General features: G+C 37.6%; 1 protein-coding gene across 5 annotated transcripts in view; it reads left to right on the forward strand.

Annotated features, from left to right (window-relative positions):
* Positions 1-797: 797 nt before the first annotated feature.
* The window catches only part of CSDE1 (cold shock domain containing E1), a 40402-nt gene continuing 13456 nt past the window's right edge, over positions 798-27743 (forward strand). Inside the window, exons 1-11 of one of the 5 annotated variants that reach the window (XM_080800371.1) lie at positions 818-898; positions 9256-9642; positions 17982-18131; positions 19786-19984; positions 20977-21086; positions 21489-21581; positions 22200-22297; positions 24792-24873; positions 25226-25354; positions 25462-25587; positions 26185-26397. In XM_080800371.1, coding sequence (XP_080656497.1) covers positions 17991-18131; positions 19786-19984; positions 20977-21086; positions 21489-21581; positions 22200-22297; positions 24792-24873; positions 25226-25354; positions 25462-25587; positions 26185-26397 — 1191 coding nt within the window. In that variant the 5' untranslated portion in view covers positions 818-898; positions 9256-9642; positions 17982-17990. Of the gene's footprint in view, positions 899-9255; positions 9643-17953; positions 18132-19785; positions 19985-20976; positions 21087-21488; positions 21582-22199; positions 22298-24791; positions 24874-25225; positions 25355-25461; positions 25588-26184; positions 26398-27743 lie in introns of all 5 variants that reach the window. The other 4 variants (XM_080800374.1, XM_080800373.1, XM_080800372.1 and 1 more) reach the window with 4 other exon arrangements.

A 27743-nucleotide genomic window follows, 5' to 3' on the forward strand; every position in this document is an offset into this window, starting at 1 on the left:
GAGAGAGATGGATGCAGAATCTGGGAAAAGCATTCCTCTCACCAGAGGGTACTGCTCTCTTGTTTGACAAGGGAAAATTCATTGAACTTTTCTGTGGCCAAAATTAACTGTTTTCCTCCCTCCTCTTACCCCGTTGGATTAATCATCCATTTGCCCTGATTTCAACATTTTAGTTACTGATTCAGCCTCTTTGATTACCGGAAAAACCACGAATATCTTGTGGTAATTACAAAGGTCAGATAAAGGTTTTTGTGGGGGGGGTTTGGCTGTTTTTTAATGATTATGCGCCTTGCTCACTCTTGTCCGTCTGTTGCAAGCAATATAGTTTCTGGGAGACATCGGTCTCACGTGAAACTTCCAAATTACCTTACTAAAAACCTACTCTATACTAATGAAAATTTTAATATATTATAGCAAACAAGAGGGGGGGAAAACTTGCATTATGAGGAGAAACTAGGGTTTGGGGCTTTTGGATTATCTGAGAAAAAGCGAAATCCTTTATATGACATTCCTGGAAATGCCCTCTAAATCGCCCTCAAAGTTTACCCTGGTCTCGAGGCTTAAGGTATATTCAGGTTTGCTAAGACCAGAGACGCCGAAAGTTACCCGCCACTCCTCCCCATGCGTCCCAGCGGAGTCAGTAAACACAGAGATTGCTTCCCGCAGCTCACGGGGAAGAGAATGTAGGGTAACGCGGGCAACCATATTGGTTGTGGTTAAGCGCAGCGCTCTGCTTGGCGTCACTCACCCCTCGCGCGCAGGCGTATTAGGAGCAACCCCCCCCTTCCCGTGCACGCGCTCGGAGCCCGCAACTCTCGCGAGAGAAGCGAGATTTATTCCTACGTACCGGGCCGTGCTGCTTATGGCGGCGCTGGAGAGGGGGCGCTGAGCTGTTGGGGTGAGTACGACCTCGGGGTCCAACTGGGGGTAGCAAGAAGCCAGGTTAGGGGCAGATGAGAAGACCAAGATTAACGGGAGAGACTTCTGAGCCAAAGTGGCCGCTCCTAGGGCTCCGGGCAGGGAAGATCTCACCCTGAGTCTTTACCCCGGGCTTTCCCACCTGGGCCCCGTTTAACTGTCTGAGCCTCACGTCAGGCCGCAGAGCTGAAACGAAGAGTCGAACCCAGGCAGCCGCGCGTGGTAGTGGTGGTAGTGACTACAGTGGGGGGAGGGAGCGAAAATGGAGGCTCCGACCGCAGCCAAGATGGAGGCAGGGGTGCGGGGCTCGGGCGCGGAGGCTGCTGGGAATTGTAGTCTAGTCACTTCCTCCTCTGCGGTTTGGCGGGGGAAACGGGAACTACAAGTCCCGGCGGGCGGGGCGAGGGGGTGGTGGCGCGGTCCTTTGTGTGAAGCTGGAGGAGCCGGAGGCAGAGGGAGAGGGGCCTACTCTCACTCCGGACTCTGTAGTTTACTGTCCGTCACCTGCTTGGAGGTCTGACTACGAGTGCCAGAGCGCAGTGCGGTAGCGGCGCCTCCTTTGTGTGTGGACTGACCCTGCTCCATCTAAATGCTTAAGAGACATCTCCTTTCCCCGACCACGTCTGGCACAGTAGCTCAGCTGAAGTGTCATCTTTACTTCCACTCACCTGGAGCTGTCTGTCTTCAGTCTCCGCACCCAGCCTTCCTTTCTTGCTTCCTCTTCGGCTTTTTGAGGAAAGAAACCAGCCCCTAATCTTGGGCACGTGGCTCTTACTCCTTTATCCGGGGGTTAGGGCGTGCTGTTCGAGCCACCATCTCTGGCTCTTATGGTGCAAAAGCCCGGCCTACGTTGAGCAATGAACGGCGTGGCTTCGTCATACTGTGTAGGGTTAGTTTTTTAGAGCCCTGGTTGGAGACACTTGTGGTTTTTAACCATCCGATATTTTATCAGTATGAAATTTCAGTGCCACGGTTCTTTTGCTTTAAGGTTTTCCTTTAGAAACACCTAGATGGCTTCTTTCCTGCTTGACTCAAAAGTGAGGTGGGGAACGCTCCCTAAAAACAGCTTTCAATCTGAAAACACAGAAATATGAACATTGTAGGAGGAGGTAATTGATTTGCACCTAAAATGAGTGAAAGAATGTGGTCCTCTTTAAAGAGCGTGGAGACAGGGCTGGAGAGGGAGCGAAGACTCTTAAAGGCACTGTGGTGGTTAAATTTCCTTTGAGAGACTTAGGTTAAGAGGAAGATACATGAACTGACAGCTCTTGGCCAGAGCAGCTGGTGTATAAAATGTAGGTACCAAGTTGTAGCTCATAAGTTATTCTGTATCAAAATGCTGAGTAATTTTCATTTTGAGTTTCTAGAAGATGAGCATTCTCAATACTACATTGAGGGGCAGTACAATACTTTGGTCCTTTTGGGGTACCAATGAATAATAGGTGTTCTGGGTGTGGATAGAAGGGTTTATATGCCTAAACGGGCATATGCCTGAGTCATAATATCTATATAAAAATTCAGTCTTGTTTCTTTTTTTTCCTTTTAACCTTAGGCCTGAAATAAGAGAGATGGTAGTGGTTTGAGTGATTTTGCAGCTGCTCTGGATGTTTACCATTGAGATGAGTATTTATAGCAGCTGAGTTGAAAAGTAAAGTATTTGAGGCGCAGAAGATAGGTTTTCTTTTTTTGTAATTAAGTTCTGACTTACCAAGTATGACCTTTAGAGTGTGGTTGAAAATTCTAGTAAATTCCTGCAAATCAAAAATGAGAGCATGAAAGCTGACATACAGTCCTGCTTTTTCCCCCTCCTATTTTCCCCTGCCATCCATGTAAAGACTCACTCCGCAGGGCCATCCAACATTTTTAAAAAATTAGTTTCTTTTAAAATGTGGTAAAATATACTAACATAAAATTTATCAGTTTTAATCTTTTTTTTTTTTAAGTGTATGGTTCAGAGTTACTAAGTTCATTCATGTTGTTGTGAGGGCCATATTTTTGACAAGGTAGTTGAAACATAATGCTGTTTGGAAGGATTTTTTTTAAGGAGCTGAACTTTAGGATGGTATCATGAAATATGACAAAAATCCTGATTTTGTTAAATAAACACAGAATTGATGTGCCTTCTTAGCTTTGTCTTTTAAAAAACCAAAAGGGAACCTTCTTTGAGATCTTTAACTCAAACTATGTCATGGAGAGGTGTCCGTAAATCTTGTAGGATTTTTCATAATAGAGAATTACAGCCACAAAAATTATAACTTTCTTTTCTTTTCATTTCATTTTTTAAAAAAGGCTAGAATGTCTCCAGGGGTGAAACTGCTTTGGTAGGAGTGACTTTTTTTTCTTGAATTCCATCATTTCTTGATGTTAAATTCTTTTTGCCAAGTCAGGATTTAAGAATTCCTTTGTCTATAGATACTGGAATGTTTTCCACTTCCATGTATGAGTACCAAGTTAAAAACAATGCAGAACTTTTTTTTCAGTTCATACTGCCAAGCTTGAGGAATTGTGCTACATTTTTCATTAGGGTTATTAAATTGGAATATGATATTCTAGGCAGTATTCTGTTCAGAAGTATTGGATGGTAATTTTATTTTTGGAGTGTTTTTATATTTAGTATGTCCTTTAATGCTGAGGCAAAACTGTGTAGTTGAAAATAAATTGATAAGCAGTTTCTTCATAGTTAACATGTAGGCTATCCATTGGTTTGTATCTATAGCCAGTAGATAACCAGCTAGTTATTTGCATTTCTGCTTCTCAAATGTAGTAGATACAAGCTCCGGCTATGGTTTGCTACATAACTGCCTCCTTTTAACTCTGAAAATCTTCCAGGAGACTTTTGTTTACTATTTATTGGGTATACCAGTGCCTTTTGCCCTCATGAGCCTATACTTAACTGTGACCAATATTGTAGCCAGTAGCCATGTGTGGCTGTTGGGCATTTAAACTGTGTACGTTCTGAATTGAACTGTGCTGTAATTGTAAAATAGACATTGGATTTCAAAGAAAACTTTTTTAAGATTGATTATATATGGAAAATAACATTTTGGATATATTTGATTAAACAGACGTAATTAAAATTAGTTTCACCTGTTTCGGCTTTTTTTTTTTAATATTTTATTTATTTGACAGAGAAATCACAACTAGGCAGAGAGGCAGGCAGAGAGGAGGAAGCAGGCTCCCCGCAGAGCAGAGAGCCCGATGCGGGACTCGATCCCAGGACCCCGAGATCATGACCCAAGCTGAAGGCAGAGGCTTTAACCCACTGAGCCACCCAGGGGCCCCTGTTTCGGCTTTTTTAAAGATTTTACTTATTTGATAGTATGTGCGTGCACAATCAGGGATAGCAGCAGGGAGAGGGAGAAGCAGAGCCTGATGGGATGTGGGGCTTTATCTCAGCACCCTGAGATCATGACCTGAGCTGAAGGTAGACACTTAAGCAGCTGAGCCAGCCACCCAGGTGCCCTGTTTCTCTCAATTTTAATATGATTACCGGAAATTTTTAAATTACATATATGGGTTGCACTGTGTTTCTTTTGGGACAGTGCTGGTCTGCACTATTTTCTGATTTTGTGTCTGGAACATTTAGCTTCCTATACTGGCATCTGTCCTATTTCAGAGTGTCAGTATATTGTAAAAACAGTTAAGTGATAAATGAATACATAACTTTAAATGTCTTAACAGCTGTTCAGGTAACAACTCATCATAATTACTATTACTAAACATACACAAAAAAATAATTGTAACAATTTGATTTTCTCTAATTTCTGCCTGACATGTTACTGACTTAAATTGGTTAATTATCTGAACTCTGTCATTTTCCATAGATTCTAAAGTGAAAGTGAATTAAAACCTGTTAAGCTCTTCAGTTTTATAGGTTATTGCAAAATCTGACATACTTAAACTTGTCTTGAGTTATAATCAAGAAATATGAAGGAGGAAGTTAGGGTAAGAATATTATTCATATAAAGCAACAATAGAGAGCCTTCTCAGTCCCATGCTGTGTAATTGGATCTTCACTCCTCTCAAAAAAGGGAGGGGGGCACCTGGGTGGCTCAGTGGGTTAAAGCCTCTGCCTTCGGCTCCGGTCGTGATCCTGGGATCGAGCCCCTCATCTGGCTCTCTGCTCAGCAGGAAGCCTGCTTCTGCCTCTCTCGCTCTGCCTGCCTCTTGGCCTACTTGTGAGATCTGTCAAATAAATAAATAAAATCTTTAAAAAAAAAAAAAAGTTACTTAAGGTTGGGGGGGAGACTTTTAGACCAGTTTAGCCTTTCATTAACATTCTCCCCAAGTGAGTGCTGTACAAACTCTGAAAATAATGTCAAAATGATGAAGTGAGTTATGGGATAGATTTTAGGTGGGTTGCTGGCCACATAAGTTTATTAATTCAGCGTGTATTTAGTACTGTGTGCCTGGTTTCTAGTAGTCCTTTTGAGCTAAAGCAGTGAACTGGAGAAGACTGTAAATAAAACAGGTGATGATAATTTTAAGACAGGTGAAATAGGGAATAACTATTTATCAGTTTAAGTAAACGAATTAGCTTTAACTCCTAACTAAAACAATGACATAATAGGGTTGCTTCTGTTTCCAAACTGAGCAGAAAGAAAGGAAGTAGATTACTTAACAATCAGGGAGACTTTCAGATCAACTGTCAATTAGTATGATAGTTGTTACTCTGTATTTCATGTGACTTAAGTATCTAGGCTTTGGGAGATAGAGGGAGTGCACTGTGTTCAGAGGTTTAAGGCAGAAGAGTTATCAGTACCACCCATGAATGTTAATAATCTTGGCATGAGTGCATAACTAATTTTATTAAAATGCCCAGTGGGTACTTTTTAAGTGTTTCGTTAAGTGTTAATTTGACTGGAAAGTGTTTAGTTAGCCATAGAAATCTCTTAGCTGTGAAGGTAATAATGAAGTGAAATTCCACCACTTTGGGTTTTTCATGGTAGTTGGTGGGTTTGTTTGAGCTTTAATGGATCCTAATAGGCTTCATTAGTGCCCAACTCTGGGTCTGCAGTGCTCCAAATTTTAGATTCTGGAAGTCTTATTTCTCTGTTACTATGTGTCAAATTAGGCAGTTCTTAACATAATACAACACCCTAGACTAGGTTAATCCAACTCAAGTTTTTCAAGGTAGGTTGTTTTTCTTAATTCCCCCCCACCATGAGATACACAAGCTTGTCCTTAGCAGTTTGATGAAATTCTTACCTGTTTTATGATATAGCAATTTTGAGGTCTGTGGGTTCATAAATGTAAAATATTAAGATTAAACCAGTGTGTTTAGTCTGTATTTTTTTTAAGATTTTATTTATTTATTTGACAGAGAGATCACAAGTAGGCAGAGAGGCAGGTGGGGGGGGGCGGGGAGCAGGCTCCCTGCTGAGCAGACAGCCCTTGAGATCATGATCTGAGCTGAAGTCAGAGGCTTAACCCACTGAGCCACCCAGGCACCCCTCGAGTCTGTATTTTTAAAAGAAGACATTATTTCTTGTTGGGATAAGTAAGACTACAGTTAACCAAAACAAAATTTTTTAGAAGTTGGTAGAACTGTCTGCCCTTAAATTGTGGTGTTGTTTCCTATTATGGATTAACTACCTCTTTGCTATTGTAGTTTTGCTGTGGTTAAGTTTGGCAGTGCTGCATTAGATGCTGAAGGAGGCTGTGGTAAATATACTTGAGTTTGTTTCATAATTGGAGGAACAAGATAACATAAAAATGTGAATTAAAGCAAAGTGCGGAAATGATTTGATATCAGAAAGAATGATGCCAACAATGGGAATTAGTGCCTCACATAGTGGAAATTAACATAAATCTCCTGGAATGGTCAAGAAAAACTTCTTTGTTACTTTGAAGATGGCAAAAATTACTTTCTTTGTGAGAAGACCCATATATATGCATGAAGAAGACTAGAATTCAGGCATCTCCCAGGGATTATATTTAAGGATTAGGCAGGAAAATACACCTATCTAGAAGATCTCGAGAGAGGCAAAAGGTAGAAATGGAAAGGTAGAATAAAGAACATCGTAAATGGTGATTCTTAAATCCTGGCTGCAAGTCAGAAACACAAGGGCAGGGGTAGAGGGAGGATAAAATGTACCAACTCCCGGGACCTAACCCTAGTGAAATTAAATTAGAATCTCAAGGTGTAGGATCCAGGCTTTGTTTATTTATAAGTTACCCAGGTGGTTGGGTTGGATGTGTGGCCAGGATTAAGAACTTCCCATCTAGAATGCTGGAAAAATCACTGAAGATTTTGGACAATGAAATGAGTGAAATTGGAGTTTTAGATAGATCAGTCTGGCAGTGTTATGTGACAGAAAATGGAAAAGGTTGACAAAAGAAATTAGCAGATGTGTTAGATATCTGGACTAAAATGTGATGTCATTTAGGACAAAAGATCTCAGTAAGGAGGTATTGATAAGACCTGGCAACATTTGGTGTGGAGGTGGAGTGGGAAGAATCAAAGATCATAACAGAAGTGGCCCTACTTCAGGCCACTTAAATTATTCATTGAGTGGGGACTGGGCGTTAAGTATTTTTTAAAACTTACAAAGTGATTTGCAACGATTGCTCTAAGAAGTATCTAGTGTGGGAAATAGAATGATCCAAATAAAATCTGAAAGATGGGACAAGTGTAATATTTGAAGTGATAATATAAAGTCAGGAACTGTTAGGAACCCCCCCCCCCCAAAAAAACACAGCCATAAGTCAGCCATTGATAGGTTTTCATTTTGCATATGTGAAACTGAAATTTAGAGAGATGAAGTGACTTGTTCATGGCATTTTACTAGGAAGTGTCAGTGAATGAACTTGAGCTCTCCTAGTCTAAACTATTTCACAATCTCTGGCCTCTCACCATATAGTCATTCTTATTTCTGATGCTTTTAAAATAAATACAACGTTCTGGGTGCCTGGGTGGCTCAGTGGGTTAAGCCTCTGTCTTCGGCTTAGGTCATGATCTCAGGGTCCTGGGATCAAGCCCTGCATGGCATTGGACTCTCTGCTCAGCGGGGAGCCTGCTTCCCCTTCTCTCTCCACCTGCCTCTCTGCCTACTTGTGATCTCTCCGTCAGATAAATAAATAAAATCTTTTAATTAATAAATAAGTAAATAAATATACCAGTCATTTTTCAGCATTTCTAAAACCAAATCTACTTTTTTCTTCTCCCCATATAAATCATTTAGCTAACAGCACCAGTTTAGTTAATATCCCAGTCAGTGCAAAAGAATCATTTTTATGGCCAATATAAAGCACAATTCTGTGGCTTTACTTATAAATATATTTCGCTTCCCATCTCCTCTCATCTTAATTGTTTTTTTTAATAGGCATTTCTCATCTATTTCTGGCAACAGCTCAAATGAGATTTCTGTTTCCTTCACTAAGTCATCTCTCATAGGATTTCAAGACTTACTACCCTTTCATCAAGAGCTAAGGCTTTCTATTTCCTGTTATATCAAGTTGAAATACTTCATAATCTGACTCCACTACACCTGTCACACCACATATCCCATTTCACTTTAAGCTAGTCCTCTGTTCTGGCCGGACTAGCCTATTGATTTCTCTGAAACAAGCCACACTGTTACCATGGTCCTTCATGTCATGAACCTCCCTTGATGTCAGGCATAGAAAATCATATATGTGGTCCCTGCTTTCAGGGAACTTAGAAGTTAGTGGCACACCCTGGCTTGGCTTGCTTGACGTGCCTAGACTACTTGACTGTTTTATTTCTCTTAAAATTTTCCTGATTTCTCCAAATTAAGTCTCCAACTCTGATTAAAAGCCTTCTGTGACTGCAGACCATGTTGCTTCAATGTACATGCAGTGGTGAATAAACAATAAGTAGTAGTTCTAATATATAGTATATGACAGTCAGTACTCAGATATTAGTTGAGCGAATTAATTTTTGGCACTTTGTTCTATATTTGGTTCTATATCCGGTTTTTCTTCACATATAATTCTTGTCTTTTCAGAAAGAGTGTAAATTACCTGATGGCAGCAACTTCTTTTATATTTTCCACAATACCTGCCACAGTGCTAGATACCTATAAAACACTTGTGTTAAATTGAATATTGTGCTCTGTAACTTAGAACTTACAGTTTGGGGGTCACCAGGGAGTGTGAAATAATTTCCCACTTTGAGTGTGACGTCGAAGGAGGTGGTATCCATTAGCACTTGAGAGATTGCTCAGATAACATCAAATGAGTGTGCTTCCGGGTTTCCCGCATTACTTGTTAACCAGTGGTTCTAAGTTTATGAAATTAGTCTGTCCCTCTCCCACCCTTGTCCTGGTTCTCTTCTGTAAATTAAACTTACTGTCTTCATTTTTTTATCTCTAGTATGAAGTGTAACAGAACAGACTTTACCACCTGAAACTGCTGCTTCAAGTTCAGATCAGGCAAGGAACAAACCTCGAAACAACCAACAAGACCAAAGAAGAGTACACTTAAGTTGAAGACACAACACTTGATCTGAAACAAGAAGTTTGTGCCTACTCAACAGCTTTGAAAGAGCACTTCCCAACGCTGCTAGTAGTCTTTGTTTTCTTCAGTGCTGCACTGTGAGATTGCCCGGTGCAGCAGCAGTTGTATTCTTTATTAGCTTGATAGATCATTTTCTCTCGCTCTTTTTTTTAATACTAGCAACTTTCATCCTTTGAAACGTGTGCTGAAAAAGAAGAATCAGCAAATACTACTGAAAGTGCAATATTTGATTATCACTGCGAGGTAGGTTTGTAGTTTTCTTTTGGCAAGAATCGGTTTATAATTTCCTAGTTATTTTGGTCAAACAGCAAATCTTAATCTGTTCTAAAGATAGTTTGAAAACAATTTATAGTCTCAACTAGTATGAAAATATCAACACTGGATTATTTTATTGGATTTATCTCTTATTAAACAAGGACAGTATTTATGGCCACACTGTGGGATTTTTTTCACAAAGGATTACATTTGTTAATACATGTGGATCTCTCTTAACTTACTGGTCTCTTAGAAAAACTCCCATCTGTACTCTTTAAAAGTTAAGGTTTCAGTTATGGATGCCCTTTGCAATCTATGTTCAGAGGTCTCTCTATAGGGGTAAAGAAAGAGAGAAGGGACATTGAAGGTGAGTAGTGCTTTGAGAGAGAGAAGAGTCTTCTAGTAGCAGCGACAGAATGAGCAGATTCAGGGAGATTTGAAAGCACATGATATAATATGGTAAGTTCATTTTGAACGAACTAGAAAATACAGCTTTGTGAGTAGAGAGAATAATTAGAGTAGGAAATACAGTTTTGTGGGTTAAAAGAGTAATTAGAAAGGGACGCTTGCTGAAGACAGGTTTTGAAGGCCCACTGTATTTGACTTTGTTCTGTGGAGAAGTCATTAGGTGTTTATAAGCAAGGGCTTAATGGGTTTCTTATTTCAAAACTGAGATAGTTTTATTGCTTCAGATTTTAGAGAAACACTAAAAGTTACATATTCAGAAGTGTATCTTATAAAACAAATGGTGTGACTTTAAGAGATGGGCTGAAGATGGGAACACCTGTAAAGATAAATGGATAGAATATAAAGAAGATAAAAGCCAGGGTATAGGCAGAGAAGGAGGCAGTAGGTGTTTTAGTGGTAGAAGTCATACGACATGATAACCAATTGAATGTGAAGATGAGCCTGCAGGGATTTGACCCAATCTGTCCAGCTTTAGAAGTTCGAAACCTTTGTTGTTCATAGGAATAGGGAAGTTTATGTGGGGACTTGCTGAAAGCAAAATATACTGTGGAAATCTATTGCATTCATTAGATAGTAATCTGAAAATTGAGAAAGTATGCTGGCATGGAATGTCGAACAGTGGTTTTTTGAGGGGTGGGGAGGATGAGAAAAGGTGGTTTTCCTTTTTAATCTTCAGTTTTGGTTTTCTAAATTGGATAGACATAAAAGCTTGAAATTCAGGAAGGAGTCCTCACTTTATACATAATAAATGAAGAAGTGCCAAAGAAGGGAATGTTCAGAGAAATGAGGTAGCCAGGAAGGAATACCAAGGAAGATAATTTCAAGGAGGGTTTACTTTGTGGTAAACCTTTTTAAAAATGCTGCAACAATCAAATAGAATGAGGAATGAAAATTCCTCGTCATTCCTAGATTGTTGTCTTATAAAAGCTTCATCACCATTTCAGGAGGCACTCCGGCCTTTAATCTGCAGTTTCTTTAAGGGTTGATGAGCCTACTATGGTAATGACCTTACTGTGGACCAAAATTACTCCTTAACTGAAAACTACGAACAGTACCAATTAATTTAAATTATCTCTGTTCTATCAACAGACAGTTACTCAATTTTAAGGCTGTTTTACCATTTGCTTTTTCTGTTTGTTTCTTCATACCTCCTCATCTGATTAAAAAATAATTTTAAGCCGTAATAAATTGTGCTTGGTGAGTTAAGATAGTACAGATTGAAACTGTACAGTTTTATCTTGACTGTTGAAAGGTTAAAAAAGACTAGAACTAAAGCTTCCATTTTGTTTTATTGAAATGAATTGTAGAAATGGATTTAAAGTAGAAGTGCTTTTTTTAGCCTAATGTTTGTATTCTGAATATTAGTTTAGCACATGAACATTTTTATAAATTTTGTTTTATTTTTTAAAGATTTTATTTGAGAGCACGAGCTGAGAGGCATAGGGAGAGGGAGAAGTGGACTCCAAGCTGAGCAGGGAGCCCAACGTGGGGCTGGATCCCAGGACCCCAGGATCATGACCTGAGCCAAAGGCGAATGTTTAAGCAGCTGAGCCACCCAGATGCCCCTAAATTTTATTTTTCTCTACCCCCAGCATTGGGCTCAAACTCAAGAGTTTCATGCTCCATCCACTGAGCCAGCCAGGCACCCCAATGTGAACATTTTTAATATATAAATATATGCACTCATAGCTCTCAAAATTTAAGTTCACAAATTTTACAAAAGATAAACAATTGGGTTTTTTTTTATTATGTAATTATAAAGTATTCCACTTAAAAGGGGTATAGCAAAGGAAATATATCTGATAATGCAATAGAACCTTAGATTTTAAAAGGGACTTTTTTGTAACATGGTAAAGGTATTACATAGTTAAGAAGGAATAAATACGGAAGACATTGGCCTGAAAAAATGTCAAGGAAGAATAAAGCTTCTGAGAAATTCGTTTTGTATATGAAATGGATTGATTTGTTGTTTGCTCAAGGCAGTCTAAAGGTGACAAAAGGAAAACAAAGGTGGGAACATTAAAAGAAAACTAAAGCCCCAGATTAAATGAGAATATAACACTCTTAACTTGCTAGAAGTGTGGTAGTAGTTAATGGAGACCTGTGACCAGGAACTGTATAGATCTTGACTGATTTTTAATGTCAGGTGTGGGAACTTTGAAGCTTGCTCTCCATCCCTAGCAAAATCCAAGAGCAAATGAATTAAAAAAAAAAGTTTTCAATGAGGATATTTGATAGGGTATCTCCTTATATTCTGATATGGTCACTCTGGAGAAATGTAGGTTGGATGATAATACATTAAAAGGTATTAAGTAGTGGACTGATCTTCAGAGAGGTTTCCAAGTGTGTTGCCAGATTATCTCCTTGCCCTGCTTTTGAAAAGGACCTGATAATAAGTAGTTATGTGAGCACTTATGTGCTAAGCACTACTATAGGCTTTTTAGTAGAGCAGCTCATCTAACCCTCCCAGCAACCCTGTGAGGTAGGCATTAAGGAAGAGCATAGAAGAATGCTTAAAAAAATTGATGACAAAGCCTAATTTAAAAATACCTCTAAACTGGACTTGGAATTCCAGGTTAACCAACAAAGGAAATGTAGCATTCAGTTAGCTTTTTCTTTAGGAACAAGAGCAGTTACGGAAGCACTAAATGGAGAAAACCTGATTTTACTAATTTGTTAAGAAATGATGTGGAGAATATTTTTACTGTTCAGAGTTACTGAAACTTAGGGCTATAGAATCAAACATAATCGCTCCACCCTCTCTAAGTGTTTGTCAGGTTACAGTAAGAGTAGTAGTAAACTGCACATTAATGAGTAATTACTTGGAACATCTCCAAAACTTTCAATCTTTCAGAAAAACAGTTGCATTCAGAAAACTGAAAGGAGCAGTGGGAGTGAAGGGTAGATATGTTTAGATAAAGAATACCAACTCATTTTCTAAAACTGTCTTCAAGTGAAATAGGCTACCTCTTCTAAACTAACTCCTTGTCAGTTAGCAGCCAAACAGACTAGGTTAGGAAAAAGGCAGAAGAAACAACTCGGGTTTTGGATGAAGAAATTTCAGAACACAGAATTTTGATTCCTCCCCGCAGGAGAATTTGGAGACCCCTTAGGCTTCCACTTTACATTTGAGGAAGCAATCCTAGAGAAGTTCATGTGTGAGAAGCAGGACTAAAAGCCGGTCTTTTGATTCTAGTTCTGTTTCTTGGATCAAGTTTAAATTTGACCTCTGATTCTAATTCTTTTTTTAAAGGGTTGGGTTAACACTGTTAAATACTTGACTTTCCAATTTTAAAAATTAATACGTAGAAAAGAGTAGAAAGTTTAAACTTTGTGAAGTTGGGGATTTTTGTCTGTTGTGCTCTCTGTGTGAGCAGAGCCTAGAACAGTGTTGATGTATTATAGGTACTAAGTGGTTACGAATGTGAAACACAGAGGGGTGTCTGGGAGACTCAGTCAAGGGGCTGACTCTTGATTTTGGCTCAGGTCATGATCTCAGGGTCCTGGAATCCAGCCCCACATTGGGCTCTGAGCTCTGCGTGGAGTGTCCTTGTCCTTGTCTCCCTGCTTCCCCCCATGCTCTTTCTTGTGCTTGCTCTCACTCTCTCAAATAAGTCTTAAAAAGAATGTGAGTCATGGAATGAGTACTGGATTCTGTCCGCATTTACCATTTTAAGACATCTTCCAAGTGTTTTCTTGAGAAGTCTGAGCATTAAATTAGATTTTTCTGGTCTGTCTTTTTCTAAGTACATCTGAAATCATACTTGTATAGGTATTTCTCTCATTTTCATATTATAGCATAAGCATATTCATACATCCTTTCTAATGACTGCAGAGCATTTACGTAAATTACTGTGACTTCTTGAACTAGCTTTAGACTAGATTCTTTCCAGGCACTTGTTACTAAAACATTTCTATGAATGCGTTTGTGCAAAGTGTTCACATTTCAGACTGCTCCAGGATAGGTTTCCTGCCTTGAATTTATTAAGGAAAACAACTCCACGTCTTGATACATGTTGCTAAACTGCACTTCAGAAAGGTTATAACCGGTTTACCACCATAAAAATATTTGAGCATATTATTCTTAACCTACCTTCTCATGATTTTTAAATCTTTTATCTCTGGTAGTTTGATAATGACTAATTTGCTTTATCGAAATTTTTTATTGACAGAGCTGAAGTTCTTGTGTTTTATGTTTAATGTTTAATTATGGTCTTTAAAACTAGCTTGTTTGTCTTAATACTTTCAGTGTTAAGACAAATGAGTGCCTAATACGGGCCAGCAACTGTTTGTCTAGACTCTCAGGATTTAGCTTTGAACAAAAAGTCCTTGCCCATATAGACGATGTTTTTCCTATACTTACATACCTATGAGTTAGTTTAACTTCTAAATTAGGTGCAGTAAGATACTAATATATAGCAGTTATAACAGTATGTGAACGTGTCTCTGGAAATATCTTTTTTTTTTTTTTTTGAAATTTTATTTATTTATTTGACAGAGACATAGCGAGAGAGGAAACACAAGCAGGGGAAGTGGGAGAGGGAGAAGCAGGCTTCCTGCCGAGCAGGGAGCTTGATGTGGGGCTCCATTCCAGGACCCTGGGATCATGACCTGAACTGAAGGCAGACACTTAACAACTGAGCCACCCAGGCGCCCCTGGAAATATTGTACAGTACTTGGCCTTGTTTTAATGATGTGAGGTGACAAAATGTTTACATGACGGGATGAAGTGATGAATGACATATGCATAGTGATGCAGTTCGACGCTACTGTTGACCTTCTGAGGATATGTCAGGAGATAGCACCTGCTTCCAGACTGCTGTTGGGGGGAGGTGGGGGTAACATTGCAGAAGGCAAAATGCGGAAAAGGGGTGGCTATTACAGATCTTACTGATTTAAATTTCCTTAATGGTACACTGAGATATTTGCATTTGTTTTCCTTAAGTTTGAGTATAAAACTTGTCCTTTTCATTTAATCAAATATTGATCCTTTCCTGTGCAGTTTTTTTCTATTTCAAATCTAGAAAGTCTTCCTTCCAAAAAAAATTTTTTTTTAATTTTTTTTTTAAAGATTTTATTTGACAGAGAGAGATCACAAGTAAGCAGAGAGAGAGAGAGGGAAGCAGGCTCCCTGCAGAGCAGAGAGCCAGATGCAGAACTCAATCCCAGAACCCTGAGATCATGACCTGAGCTGAAGGCAGCGGCTTAACCCACTGAGCCACCCAAGTGCCCCCAAAAAATTTTTTAATAGTATGTTTTTATTTGATGTTTGTTAGAGTATTTAACTCAATCTATCTTCAGTATATTTTTGTATGCTATAAGGTGAGCAAATAAATTGAATTTTCCCACTATTTAAAAAAAGCCAAATAACATTTATACATTGGGCCTTTCCTTCCACCTTTTGGGAGGGGAGCTTTATCTTAATCTGTATTAGGTTTCTGTTCTTGAGCCATGAACTTTTTTTTTTTTTAAATTTTTTATTTATTTTCAACGTAACAGTATTCATTGTTTTTGCACCACACCCAGTGCTCCATGCAATCCGTGCCCTCCCTTATACCCACCACCTGGTTCCCCCAATGTCCCACCCCCCACCCCTTCAAAACCCTCAGGTTGTTTTTCAGAGTCCATAGTCTCTCATGGTTCACCTCCCCTTCCCATTTCCCTCAACTCCCTTCTCCTCTCCATCTCCCCTTGTCCTCCATGTTATTTGTTATGCTTCACAAATAAGTGAAACCATATGATAATTGACTCTCTCTGCTTGACTTATTTCACTCAGCATAATCTCTTCCAGTCCCGTCCATGTTGATAGAAAAGTTGGGTATTCATCCTTTCTGATGGCGGCATAATACTCCATAGTGTATATGGACCACATCTTCCTTATCCATTTGTCCATTGAAGGGCATCTTGGTTCTTTCCACAGTTTGGTGACCGTGGCCATTGTTGCTATAAACATTGGGGTACAGATGGCCCTTCTTTTCACTCCATCTGTATCTTTGGGGTAAATACCCAGTAGTGCAATTGCAGGGTCATAGGGAAGCTCTATTTTTAATTTCTTGAGGAATCTCCACACTGTTCTCCAAAGTGAGCCATGATCTTTTTTCATTGGACTTACACTTTTATGTAATTGGTGGTGTTGTTTAAATGAACTTTTATTTTGTTTAATGGTAAAGTATAGTGCTGGTTAAGAAAATTTTATAGTGCAATAGAATTGTAGTTTAATCTGAATTGTGAGGAATTCTTTGAAGGGAAGGGTGTTAACCTATTGTTTTATCTAAAATTGAGTGATACGTTTTTCCTTAGAAAAAGAAGAGCCACCCCGCCCCCCAAATCAATGAAAGCTAGAGAAGGAAACTTGAGTCAGGAAAGATTCTAGGAAAAAGGAAAGGCCTTTTTCAGTTGTGTTTTGATGTTCATTTAGAGGTGAGGTGAGACTTAAAGAGCAATACAACTTAAATTCCAGAACCTTCCTTGTAATTCTATTTCATTTTCCCTTAGAAAAACAAGTGTCTTATCTCGTTCCTACAGGAATATGTGGTAGGACTGGAGACTTGAGGTTACTGTGATTTCATGGCCTGTGTGTTACAAATGCCAGTGTAGTGTTCTTACCTGTATGGTAGTAAGAACTATCATCCAAATATGAGAGAAGCTCACCTTGAAAGTCATGATCCAAGATATATCTTGGACTTAGAGTAGTCTTCTTCAGATTAATTTGATCAAATGGTTAGTGTAATAGCATGTACAGTCAGTGTGTACTTGTGTATATACTTAGAAATCATGTGAGTATGCTATATTTGTGTTATAAAATCCAGTGCTACAAATAAGATAAAGATGAAATAAGCAATATTATAAAAATATTTTACCTGTTAACAGTGCAGAAACTTTCCACTCTTACTAAAAATATTATGTCTAAATGCTTAGTTTTTAGGTGTTTGAAAACTTTATGCCATCATGAATTATTATGTGAGGAACAATGTACGTGTAGTGTGTCTTATTGCTCCTTGTATAAGTCTGTACATAGTCTTGATATTAATGTTTTGGCAGACTTGTCAGATGTTATTAAATGGTCATTTTATGTTCTGATTTGGAGGTCAAAGAACTAGTACTAGGATGAGAAGTGTTGGGTCCCATTTTCTTTGCCTAGGTTTCCCTTGTTTAGCATGGTCTACCTAAGATTCTTCTGCAGCATTCTTTTTCAACCATTTGTCTGTTTTTGAAGGCAGTGTAGTTAATCTAGATAGCTAAGTTTGTCCACTTAATTGGGCAAATATAAACTAATATGCTGAAAGTAAATGAGTGGGGGTTTCACTTATCAACCTCTTGTGTTCCTCACCCTTCCCTCAGAACACCTAATTAATGTGTATATATGTGATGTGATCTAACATACCAACTCAGTCCTCTCCTGCAAGTACATGATAAATATTTACAAAGCTTAGTTTTATCTTTGGACAAAATAAATATGTAGTTGTAATATTTTCTTCCCATATCCCATTGGATTATCTTATGTGTACTCTGGGGAGACAAGTTGATTGAGAATTTTAGATTATTTGTAAAGTTGTGAGATGTTGAGAAGAAATTGGGCTGAACTGTGTCATTATAGCAACCACCAGAGAATCCTGATGGCATTTTAAAAATTGTAAATGTTGTGGATTAGGGATTGTAAAAAGATTTTTAAAAACACATTTCAGCTTGACCTTTTAATATTAACACCATAATTTCTTTCGTCAATAGAAATCTGATTGAATGAATTATATTTTGCTGAAGTAACCTGGTGAATCTGAAAAGATAAAGAAGTTGACTGTCATGTGTGTGTTAAATTGTTCTTGATCCATAGTTACAAACATTGTGCTATGTTATCACAGCTGTTTGAGATGGAGAATGCTTTTACTGTATCATCATCAGAACCTCATCCCCCTCCTGCAGCCCCTCCTTCACATTCTTTACCTTTATCTTCATCTTCTACCTCATCTGGGACTAAAAAACAAAAGAGGACCCCCACGTATCAGAGATCTGTAAGTCAGGAAAACTGTCATCTTAGCTTATTTTGCTTTGTGTTAAGAGCATGACTTAGGAGGGCCACTCACTTCTGTTGAAATAACCTGCAAACTCACTTTCTAACTTCCCTAGGCATTTCCTTTATCTTGTAGTTTAGGGTCTTGCTACTCAAAGTGAGTCCAGAAGTCTAAAGTGTTGCTGTCACCTTGGGAGCTTGGAGAATCTCAAACTCCTGCCCCCAATACCATCAGTATTTTGTATTTTAACCAGATTGTCAGGTAGTTGAAGTTTGAGAAGCCCTAGTTTAGAGCCAGATCATAGAGGTAGGCCTTCTTAGTTTGAATCCTCTACCGTTTGACTTTGACAAGTCATTTAACCTTTCTGGGTCTGTTACCTCATTGATAAGGTGGTGATAATACTACTTTCTAATGGGCTTTGTAAAAATTAAATAAGTTAATAAATGGTAAACACAGAGCAATGTCTAGCACGAAAGAACTAGAACTTAAGCACCTACAGGTTGGGTGGTTTTGATTTGCATGATTTGGCCATCTTATGCACTGTTTCACTACTCATACTTGGGTTTAGTGTTCTACAATTTGTCATTCTTTTTTTTTTCCTAGTGAAAGATATTTTTATTAATAATGCCAACATCACACTTAGGATGCTTATTAATAAGTCAAATTTTCAGTGAAAGGGTCTAAAACTAGTAAAGATGTGGATATGTTGCTGTTACAGACCTGACCTTTGCTAGGGATTTTGTCCTCTTTAATTCATCACTTACATTAATAAAATAATTTGTTTTTATAGTGTCCCTCAAGGCAAAATGAAATATCCAATGTGATAGGCAGTATTTGACGATGTAAACAGGTTCCATTGCATTGTACTTAAATAGCTCTTTTCACTAAAGATTGTTTTCTTTTGCTTTATATGATCATAGAAGCAAATGGCAGTATTTAGAGATTTCATCAGCATCTGAAATGGATGAAAAGATTTCTTTAAATATACCTGTGAAATGATTAAAAATTTTTAGATTTGAAGAGCTTTTGTTTTCTTGGAGTTTTGTCTTAGAAAAATCCTGTTTTCCAACTCACTGTTTTGGCTCGTTTTCCATTGGAAAATCTAATTATGCATTTATTTTCTGATATTTCCTAGTTTGAAATAAGTATTGCATACCAAGTTTCTTTTGTTTTCATCTCTACTAATTTAAATAATTGCTTTTGGATGCATGGCTTAACAAATAGTATTCAGGTTTCTATTTAAGTCTCAAAGTCGATTTTAATTTCTTAAGGAAGTGTTCTGGTAGTTTGGGTTGCCATCCCTTGAATATCCATTATCCTTCTTCTGAAATTATTGTTTTAGTAATTTAAAGTTAACATAAAAGAAGCTTTTACTTAATGTAGCTGCTCTGCCTTAACACTGAACTCCAGAAATCCTATTTGCTGGAAAATTCTACCATAAATTGGGGAAGTTCCCTAAAATAAATGAAATTACGTTTTCTGAAATGTTTTATAGCTAAACTAATATTTCAGTAATAAAAGTCCATAAATTTCCCTTTACCTACTTTATTTTCTTTACCTTTTTCCATTGAAAATTTAGTGGCTTGTTAATCAGTTTAGTATGCTATGAAGATAATGTACAGATCTGAGTATATTCTTTTTCTTTTTAAAACAGATGAGCTTTGATCCAAACCTTCTCCATAACAATGGACACAATGGGTACCCTAATGGTACTTCAGCAGCACTGCGTGAAACTGGGGTTATTGAAAAACTGCTGACCTCTTACGGATTTATTCAGTGTTCAGAACGTCAAGCTCGACTTTTCTTCCACTGTTCACAGTATAATGGCAACCTGCAGGACTTAAAAGTAGGAGGTAATCTGTCACTGATTATCCCTTTTAAAATAACTCATCACACATTTCTGTTGTGTGTCAACTTGCTTATGACAGTATTACAGTTTTGGCCTTTTAATTGTCCCAAATACAGATGTGTGTCTCTGTAAACCAGCAGAATCTTGATTTCTGTTGTGGTGTCTTTGGGGGGGATGAAAGACTCATTGACTTAAAGATATCTTTGAATTTTCTTTTGAATAGATGCTTGGAAGATCTAATTATTTTTCTCCATATTTATGACTTTAGTTATATATTGGATTTTAAGCCAATGGAAATATCAAACTTACAATGTTAGTTTTGACTATTTTATTAGGTCATATATTTGGTAGTACCTGAAAAAAAAACTTAGAATGTCACCACTTGGACTGTTCATTTTGGTTTACACAATAAAAATCACTTTCACATATGAAAATATATGACTTACTAGAAGACTGAAATTACAAGGTCTCAGTGTGTGTTTTTTAAAATATCTTTGGGGGCAAAGTCAGAACAATAGTTAACGTGAGTATTTGCATACTGAATACTTTAAACCCTACAAGAGCATTATTTTGGTTAATCCTTATTTTGTGGATGAGGAAACCTGAGGTATAGAGAAGCTTAAGAAAAAAGAAAACTTGCCAAAAGTCATGATTTGCGGTATATGTAAATACTGTGAAAATTAAGACTAAGATATTCCTATCTTAGTCTAAAGCAGTGGTTCTGAAGCATTAGTATGTATGAGAATAACCTGGAAGACTTGTTTAAACATAAATTGCTGTACCTGGTGCCTAGAGTTTGTCTTTGAATAGGTCTGGAGTGGGGCCCAGGAATTTGCATTTCTTCTAAGCTCCCAGATAATGCTGCTGTTAATGGTCCAAGAACCACACTTTGAGATATCACCAGTGTACAGCAACTCAAATGCAAAGTTTGGCTTGAAAGTGAGATAGCATTTTGTCAAAGTTAGTCCAACAAATACAATACTTACTTTATTTTAGATGATGTTGAATTTGAAGTATCATCTGACCGGCGGACTGGGAAACCCATTGCTGTTAAACTGGTGAAGATAAAACCAGAAATCCTCCCTGAAGAACGAATGAATGGACAAGTTAGTGGCTTTGATGCTTTGTGTTTTCTTAGGGCCCTGCATTTGCATATCTTTCACATTAGAAAAGGAAGATTCTCCCCATCTCCTCAGTTTGCACGCAAGAGAGCTATAGTATATAAAGATTATTATTTTAAAATTCTATCAGAAGCACTGGCATTTCTTGACCTGAAATATAAAATATGGTCAAGATTCAGTTTGGGTTTTTACATATAACCCTAAGTCTATACTTACAGTCAGTTTGTGTACTGTAAGTTTGAAACTTGGCAGCATGACATCCTCTTGTGGATCATATTAAAATGCATCCCTGTGTATAGTATAGAGGATATTAAAATTCAGTTAATATTGCACAGTGCTGCTACTGAAATGATTAGCAATGGAAATTTTTTTTTTTTTGACTGGTAGGTTGTGTGCGCTGTTCCTCACAACTTAGAGAGTAAATCTCCAGCTGCCCCGGGTCAGAGTCCAACAGGGAGTGTATGCTACGAACGTAATGGGGTAAACTTGTGTATTTTTCTTAAACCTTTGCCTGATCCACCATGTGATCTATAAGCGTACTTTAAAATTCAAAATAGAAAACGTAAGCTGCAGTTGATAAATTCAGTTTTAAATTTGGTTTCTAAGAGACTTCGAGTAGCAGCATAATCAAAAACTTTAAAAAGAAAAAATCCTTAGGACTTCCAAGTGTCTTAGCTTGCCCAAGTGTGACCTTAGTTAGAATATTAAGGTAAAATGTTCCTTTTACTTGCTTTTTTGGGGGTTGTGGGAGGGGATCTTTTTTCTGGTTCTTTTTAAGCACTAACTCCATCTTTTTGTTTGGAATGCCTTACATAAAAATTGTTTTTTTTGAAATGTAACTACAGTCTCTGGGCAAATGCTTCCACGTGTGTAAGCTTTTTGAAGTTGGATTGCTGCTCAGCTGTGGACTCGCAGAAGTCATCAGCATCATGGAGGGGAAGTGTGTGTTTATATGACTAAAATGATGTACTTGTTATAAAGCGTTTTTAAGAAATTTGGCTTAAAATGCCAGTTTAAGAGGTATTTAACAAAGTAAATCACAGTATACAGAGAACATGCATCCTGCCAATATAGTAATAATAACTTATTAATTCACAGGAAGTGTTTTATCTGACTTACACCCCCGAAGATGTCGAAGGGAATGTTCAGCTGGAAACTGGAGATAAAATAAACTTTGTAATTGATAACAATAAACAGTAAGTTCTTTTATTCTACCTAAGTTGGGGTTTTTTGTTTTGTTTCTTTTGTCTACCCCCTCCAGTAAGAAGAAGAAATCTGAAATGAGTTAAAAACCTAACATGTAAATGTGGATAATTTTAATGAATTTCTTGATCTTTTAGACTTCATTAAGCATTTGAGGGTCTGTTCTATGATGGGCACTGTGTAAATGTCAAAAATAGGAATATAATTAAAATATGGTCAGAGTTTTTAAGGAGCTGTTCGAGAAGTCAGTGAAGGTTTTGCAAAAGCAGCAGTGCAGGAGAGAAGTTATAAGGGAAGGGTGAGGGTGTGAAAGTCACTAGGGAGATTGTGGGGGGGTGGGGAGCATTCTGAGTAGAAGTATCATTTTGAGGAAATGGCCAAAAATTTGAGTTGATTGAATTGACTGGATCATGGGAAGATGAAGTTTGAGCTTTATCCTGTAGTCCTAGGACTCTTTGAAGGATTTTAAGTTGGGGAGTGGGAGTGGGGATGGAGGTGTGATCAGTTTAGCTCATTGTAAGTCATGGAGATGGTAGACATGGAGAGTAGTGGTACTCTAGAGGCAGTGACATAAGAGTTAATATGCAAGATGAGGATCTAATACACTAACATGGATAGGCCAGCAGTGATCAAGCCACACTGAGAAGATAAAACCACGTTTTGTGATTGATTAGGTAGAGGTGTATATGGGAATTACTGAGAAGGGAATCCCAAAAGCCACTTCTCTGGCTACTGGGCAGATGATGATATTATTAATCAGACTAAGAAGATACAAAAGAAACTATTAAGTGTGGGAGAAGAATTCTGCTTATTTTGGCATTTTGGATTTGAGATGTCTAGGTATATCTAGGTGAAGCTACTGAACATGTAGTTGTATGTGTAAGTCTAAAACAAGCTAGTACTAGGATATACAGCTGTGAAATTCATCAGCGTAAGCAGTTTAAGGGAAGTGTAGTTAAGAAAGCCTAGGGATAATTATTTTTAAAAGAGTACAGAAGGAAGTTAAAAAAAGTAGGAAGTTGAAAAAAATGCTAGGAATGCACTTTCCAACAGCACAGAGAAAGCAAAGACCCAAGAGCATGTGCAGAATTACTGGCCCTGAACCTTATGTTTTATAAGACTTTTTCGTCTTCATTTTAAGGAATCAGATTGAGGGGCTTCTGGGTGGCTCAGTTGGTTAAGGGTTGGACTCTTGATTTCCACTCAGGTCATGATCTCCGGGTCATGGGATATGGGCCCACATTGGGCTCTGTGTCAGACTTCGTACTCAGGAGGGAACCTGCTCCCCTCTCTCTCCTCTTCCCCCACCTTGCATGTGCTCTTCTGTGTTCTCTCTCTAAAATAAATAAATCTTTAAAAAATAGAAGGAATCAGATTGAGTTGGTGTTCTATTAATAGTTCTAGTCTAAGGGCCTCAATTTGATCTCAGGGAAGTACGGGGATAGGGCTTGAGTTTAAAGGTGGAGCCAGGGAGAGGGTTTTATTTAACCTTTATTAAATTTCTGTGTGTGCCAAGCACTTGCACTGAATACTTTACGTATAGTTGTTAATCCTGAGAACAGCTTCACCTGATGTCTTCCATCTAAAATTGAGGTATGTTCTCGCTTGCCTAAAGTCATAACAGCCTTGAAATAGCAGGTATTTGAACCCCAGTCTGGTTCTAAAGCCTTTCACTGTAGTAAGTTGCAAATTTTTCCAGTGCCTTCATTATTCTGTTAATTTTTGAAATAAAAAGCACAGTTGGGTTATAGTTTGTCCATGAAAAATTAAGGGAAGTAACTGCTTAGTCTGCAGCTTTTCTGAACTCTACCAACAGTTTATACCATCTTTGAGATGAAGTCAGATTCATATTGCTGCTGCTCAAAGATGGGGACAGAATAGTATGTGGTGCTTAATTGGTTTTCAGTGAAGGTGAATGTCGTTTTTAAAAGTGTAGTAAATTTCTTCTTTAATCACTGCATTTACTCAACTTTCTTTTATGGCTTTTAATCAGAAATAATTGATGGGATAGCTACTAAATTCAGCACTTGTTGAAAACAGGGACCATCTCTTACTCATCTCTGTATCCCCAGTACCTTTGTTTGTAGCATATAATACCTACTCAAATGTTTATCCAAGAAATGATCTTCCTAAAACTTGAGATTCTCCATCTTTTGTTGGATTCAACTTGTGACTTCATTTCCTTTGTTGGAATAGGAAAGCATAGAGTATCCATGATACTCTTTTAAGAATCTAAGAAAAATGATTCATATGTGTGTGTGTCTAATTTGGAAGGATAGGGATTTTGAGCAAAAATCCTTTGCATATGAAACCGTATGAAAAGGATCATGTGCTGTAAACTACATTTGCTCTTCATGTTGACGTAAAATTCTTGAGACCTCAGAAAACTAATTTGTTTATCTGAATTTATCATGTCTAACCAAACCAATGCATTTTTCACCCCCTTTTTGACCCCTCCCCAACCCCACCCAATTACTCCCTTTTTAGTACTGGTGCTGTAAGTGCTCGGAACATTATGCTGTTGAAAAAGAAACAAGCTCGCTGTCAGGGAGTAGTTTGTGCCATGAAGGTAAGTGTCATCAAATACAAGAAACTTGAGGGTTTTTTCTTTTACTACTTTTAGTCTGTACTTCATACCCAAGCAAGCCTTTTGCTTTTGTTTTTTTCTCTTTATCTTCCCTTTAAAAATATTTTCACTGTTAACATCAGAAGTAATCTCTTAAAATTCCTGGGTTACTAATTCATTATGTTCTTTAAAATTGATACTGTTAATAGTAGACCTAACCAAATATATTGTTTCTGATACGATACAATTCTATGAAAAGATTGCTTATTGAATGCAAACTGTAATCATAAATATGTGCACTTAATAGTACCTAATGTTCCTATTATTTTTTTGGGTTTTGCTTGTTTGTCTTTAGGAGGCGTTTGGCTTTATTGAAAGAGGTGATATTGTAAAAGAGATATTCTTTCACTATAGTGAATTTAAGGGTGACTTAGAAACCTTACAGCCTGGAGATGACGTGGAATTCACAATCAAGGACAGAAATGTAAGATAGTTGACTGGCTTGATCTTTGGCCTTTTAAGATCAAAAATGAATTACATTTTTAGGAAACACTTAAAATTATATGATCCCCCCCTACTTTTGTGATTTAGGGTAAAGAAGTTGCAACAGATGTCAGACTATTGCCTCAAGGAACAGTCATTTTTGAAGATATCAGCATTGAACATTTTGAAGGAACTGTAACCAAAGTAATCCCAAAAGTACCCAGTAAAAACCAGGTAAGGAGTCTTTTTCAGGAGAGTTTTCTTTTGTCTCATCAGTAGTAGAATAATTTGGTATACAGAAATTTTAATTAATGTAATTTTATGATGTTGAACAATTGACTACTTCTTGATATATATAATTAAATGAGAAACCAGTGATTGTATCCATGCATATGTTTAGTTTTTACTGGTTTATAAGGAGAAAGGGACAAAACTGCTGGTTAAATTGGGGGAAAACCAGTTTGGGTGTGCATTTATTGGGGTTCTCTCCAAGGGCCTTTTCCCCCGTTTGTTTCATTTGTGTGGGAGGTAAGGTGAGGAGAGGACACTGGTGGTGTCATTGCTGAAGAAATGTGAAACATAAAAGACTTGAAATTCTTTTCCTTAAATATCTGTGTCATAGTGGAGGTTCTTAACCTCCACATTTTATGGGTTATATTATGTGACCATAGAACACAGAGCTTTCAAATTGGACTTGTTATCAACATCTTTTTTCCCTGTAGGGAACTGTTTATTATAAATAACATGGGTTTGCTGTGTGTTCTTCTTGTTTGACTTAGAACTAGGAAGGATGAGAAATCTCCAGCTAAAATAGTTTTTCCTTCTCATCAGAATGACCCATTGCCAGGACGCATCAAAGTTGATTTTGTGATTCCTAAAGAACTTCCCTTTGGAGACAAAGATACAAAATCCAAGGTGACCCTGCTGGAAGGCGACCATGTTAGGTTTAATATTTCAACAGACCGACGTGACAAATTAGAACGAGCAACCAACATAGAAGTTCTATCAAACACATTTCAGTTCACTAATGAAGCCAGAGAGATGGTACGTGTTGGATATTGTTCGATACTTGCATTCAGTATGGGGCCAATATTATATTTGAATTTGTAATGCTGTATTGAGAAGTTTTTAAGGTAATGATAACATTGGGCAGTTACTTAGTAATTAAGAACACAGATCTTTGAGTCAGTCTGGGTTTGATATCTGACCCTGCCAGTTATCTTGGAGTAGATGTGAAAAAGTTTTAGAAAGTATGTACAGGATGATTTCTGAGATCTTTAGAGAGTCACTGATTCTCTGGACCTTAAACAGAAAGATTGAGAAAAATCAGATCTATTGTAGAAAGTAAATTTTCCCAAACTGTTCCATAAAATGTTTAGTAAACACTAAATAAAGTTAAATAGGTTTTGGGTTTTTTGGGGCTTTGCAGATTCTTTTTAGTGGATATAAATCCAGGAATGACATGTACCGGAATTGTTTCCCAAACATATTTTATGGGCTTGCTTTTTCATAAATTAACTTTCTCAGATGTAATGCATTGTTTTCTTGAGGGTCATAATGTGTGGTATATTTCATGCTGTTAGTGGAACTGGGTACATTCACTGGAATTTTAAATTCCTTGGGACTTCTAACCTTTACCTTTGGAGATCTGATCTTATTTGACACTTGCAGTGTGCTTTTAACTTTAAAAATTTTGAGAACCAAAGGAATGTGTTTTTAAGAACTTCTCAGGTAGCATCTATTTTGCTTGACAGTGTGGACTGCATTGTAGAGTACCTTGGCTGCCATTAAGATTTAGCAAGGATTAAATGTCAGAATATTGTTTATGCTATATTCAGAACTGGTTATAGAATAGTCATCAGTAATAATGTAAATAAATATGCAATATATAACTCATTGGTAGGTTGATAATAATTGTTTCAGTAAACATTTGAATACCTGCCATGTGCCAGTTAACTCTGGATATAATGCTACCACAGAGCTGATAATTTAGTAAGATGGGGGAAAAAATAAGGAAAGGATTTCCTGAATTTTATTTATTCTTCAGACCTAAATTTTAAGCCTTTCCTTTGCCTAAACTCAAATAAAATTTTTTAAGGTAGAGACTAAAAGGTTGCTTTTAGTTGACTTTGGAAGTTTTTGAAATATTAGTGTATAGACTTTTGTAAATTCCCGGATGTCATCATAAGGCTTGGGCCTTATTTGGAGTCTTCGATTCTACCACTTAATTAGCTGAGTGCTTTGGACAAACTGCTCCCTCAGCCTCAATTTCCTCATCTTGCAAAATAGGGTAATAATACCAAATTCACAGATTTGAGAATTAAAAGGAATACATTGTGTGCATGTTCACATTCAAATGTTGATAATTTTTCCTATGCATACTGGCCAAG

The sequence above is a fragment of the Martes martes genome (assembly GCF_963455335.1).
Source record: "Martes martes genome assembly, chromosome: 4".
Classification (NCBI taxonomy): Eukaryota; Metazoa; Chordata; class Mammalia; order Carnivora; family Mustelidae; genus Martes; species Martes martes.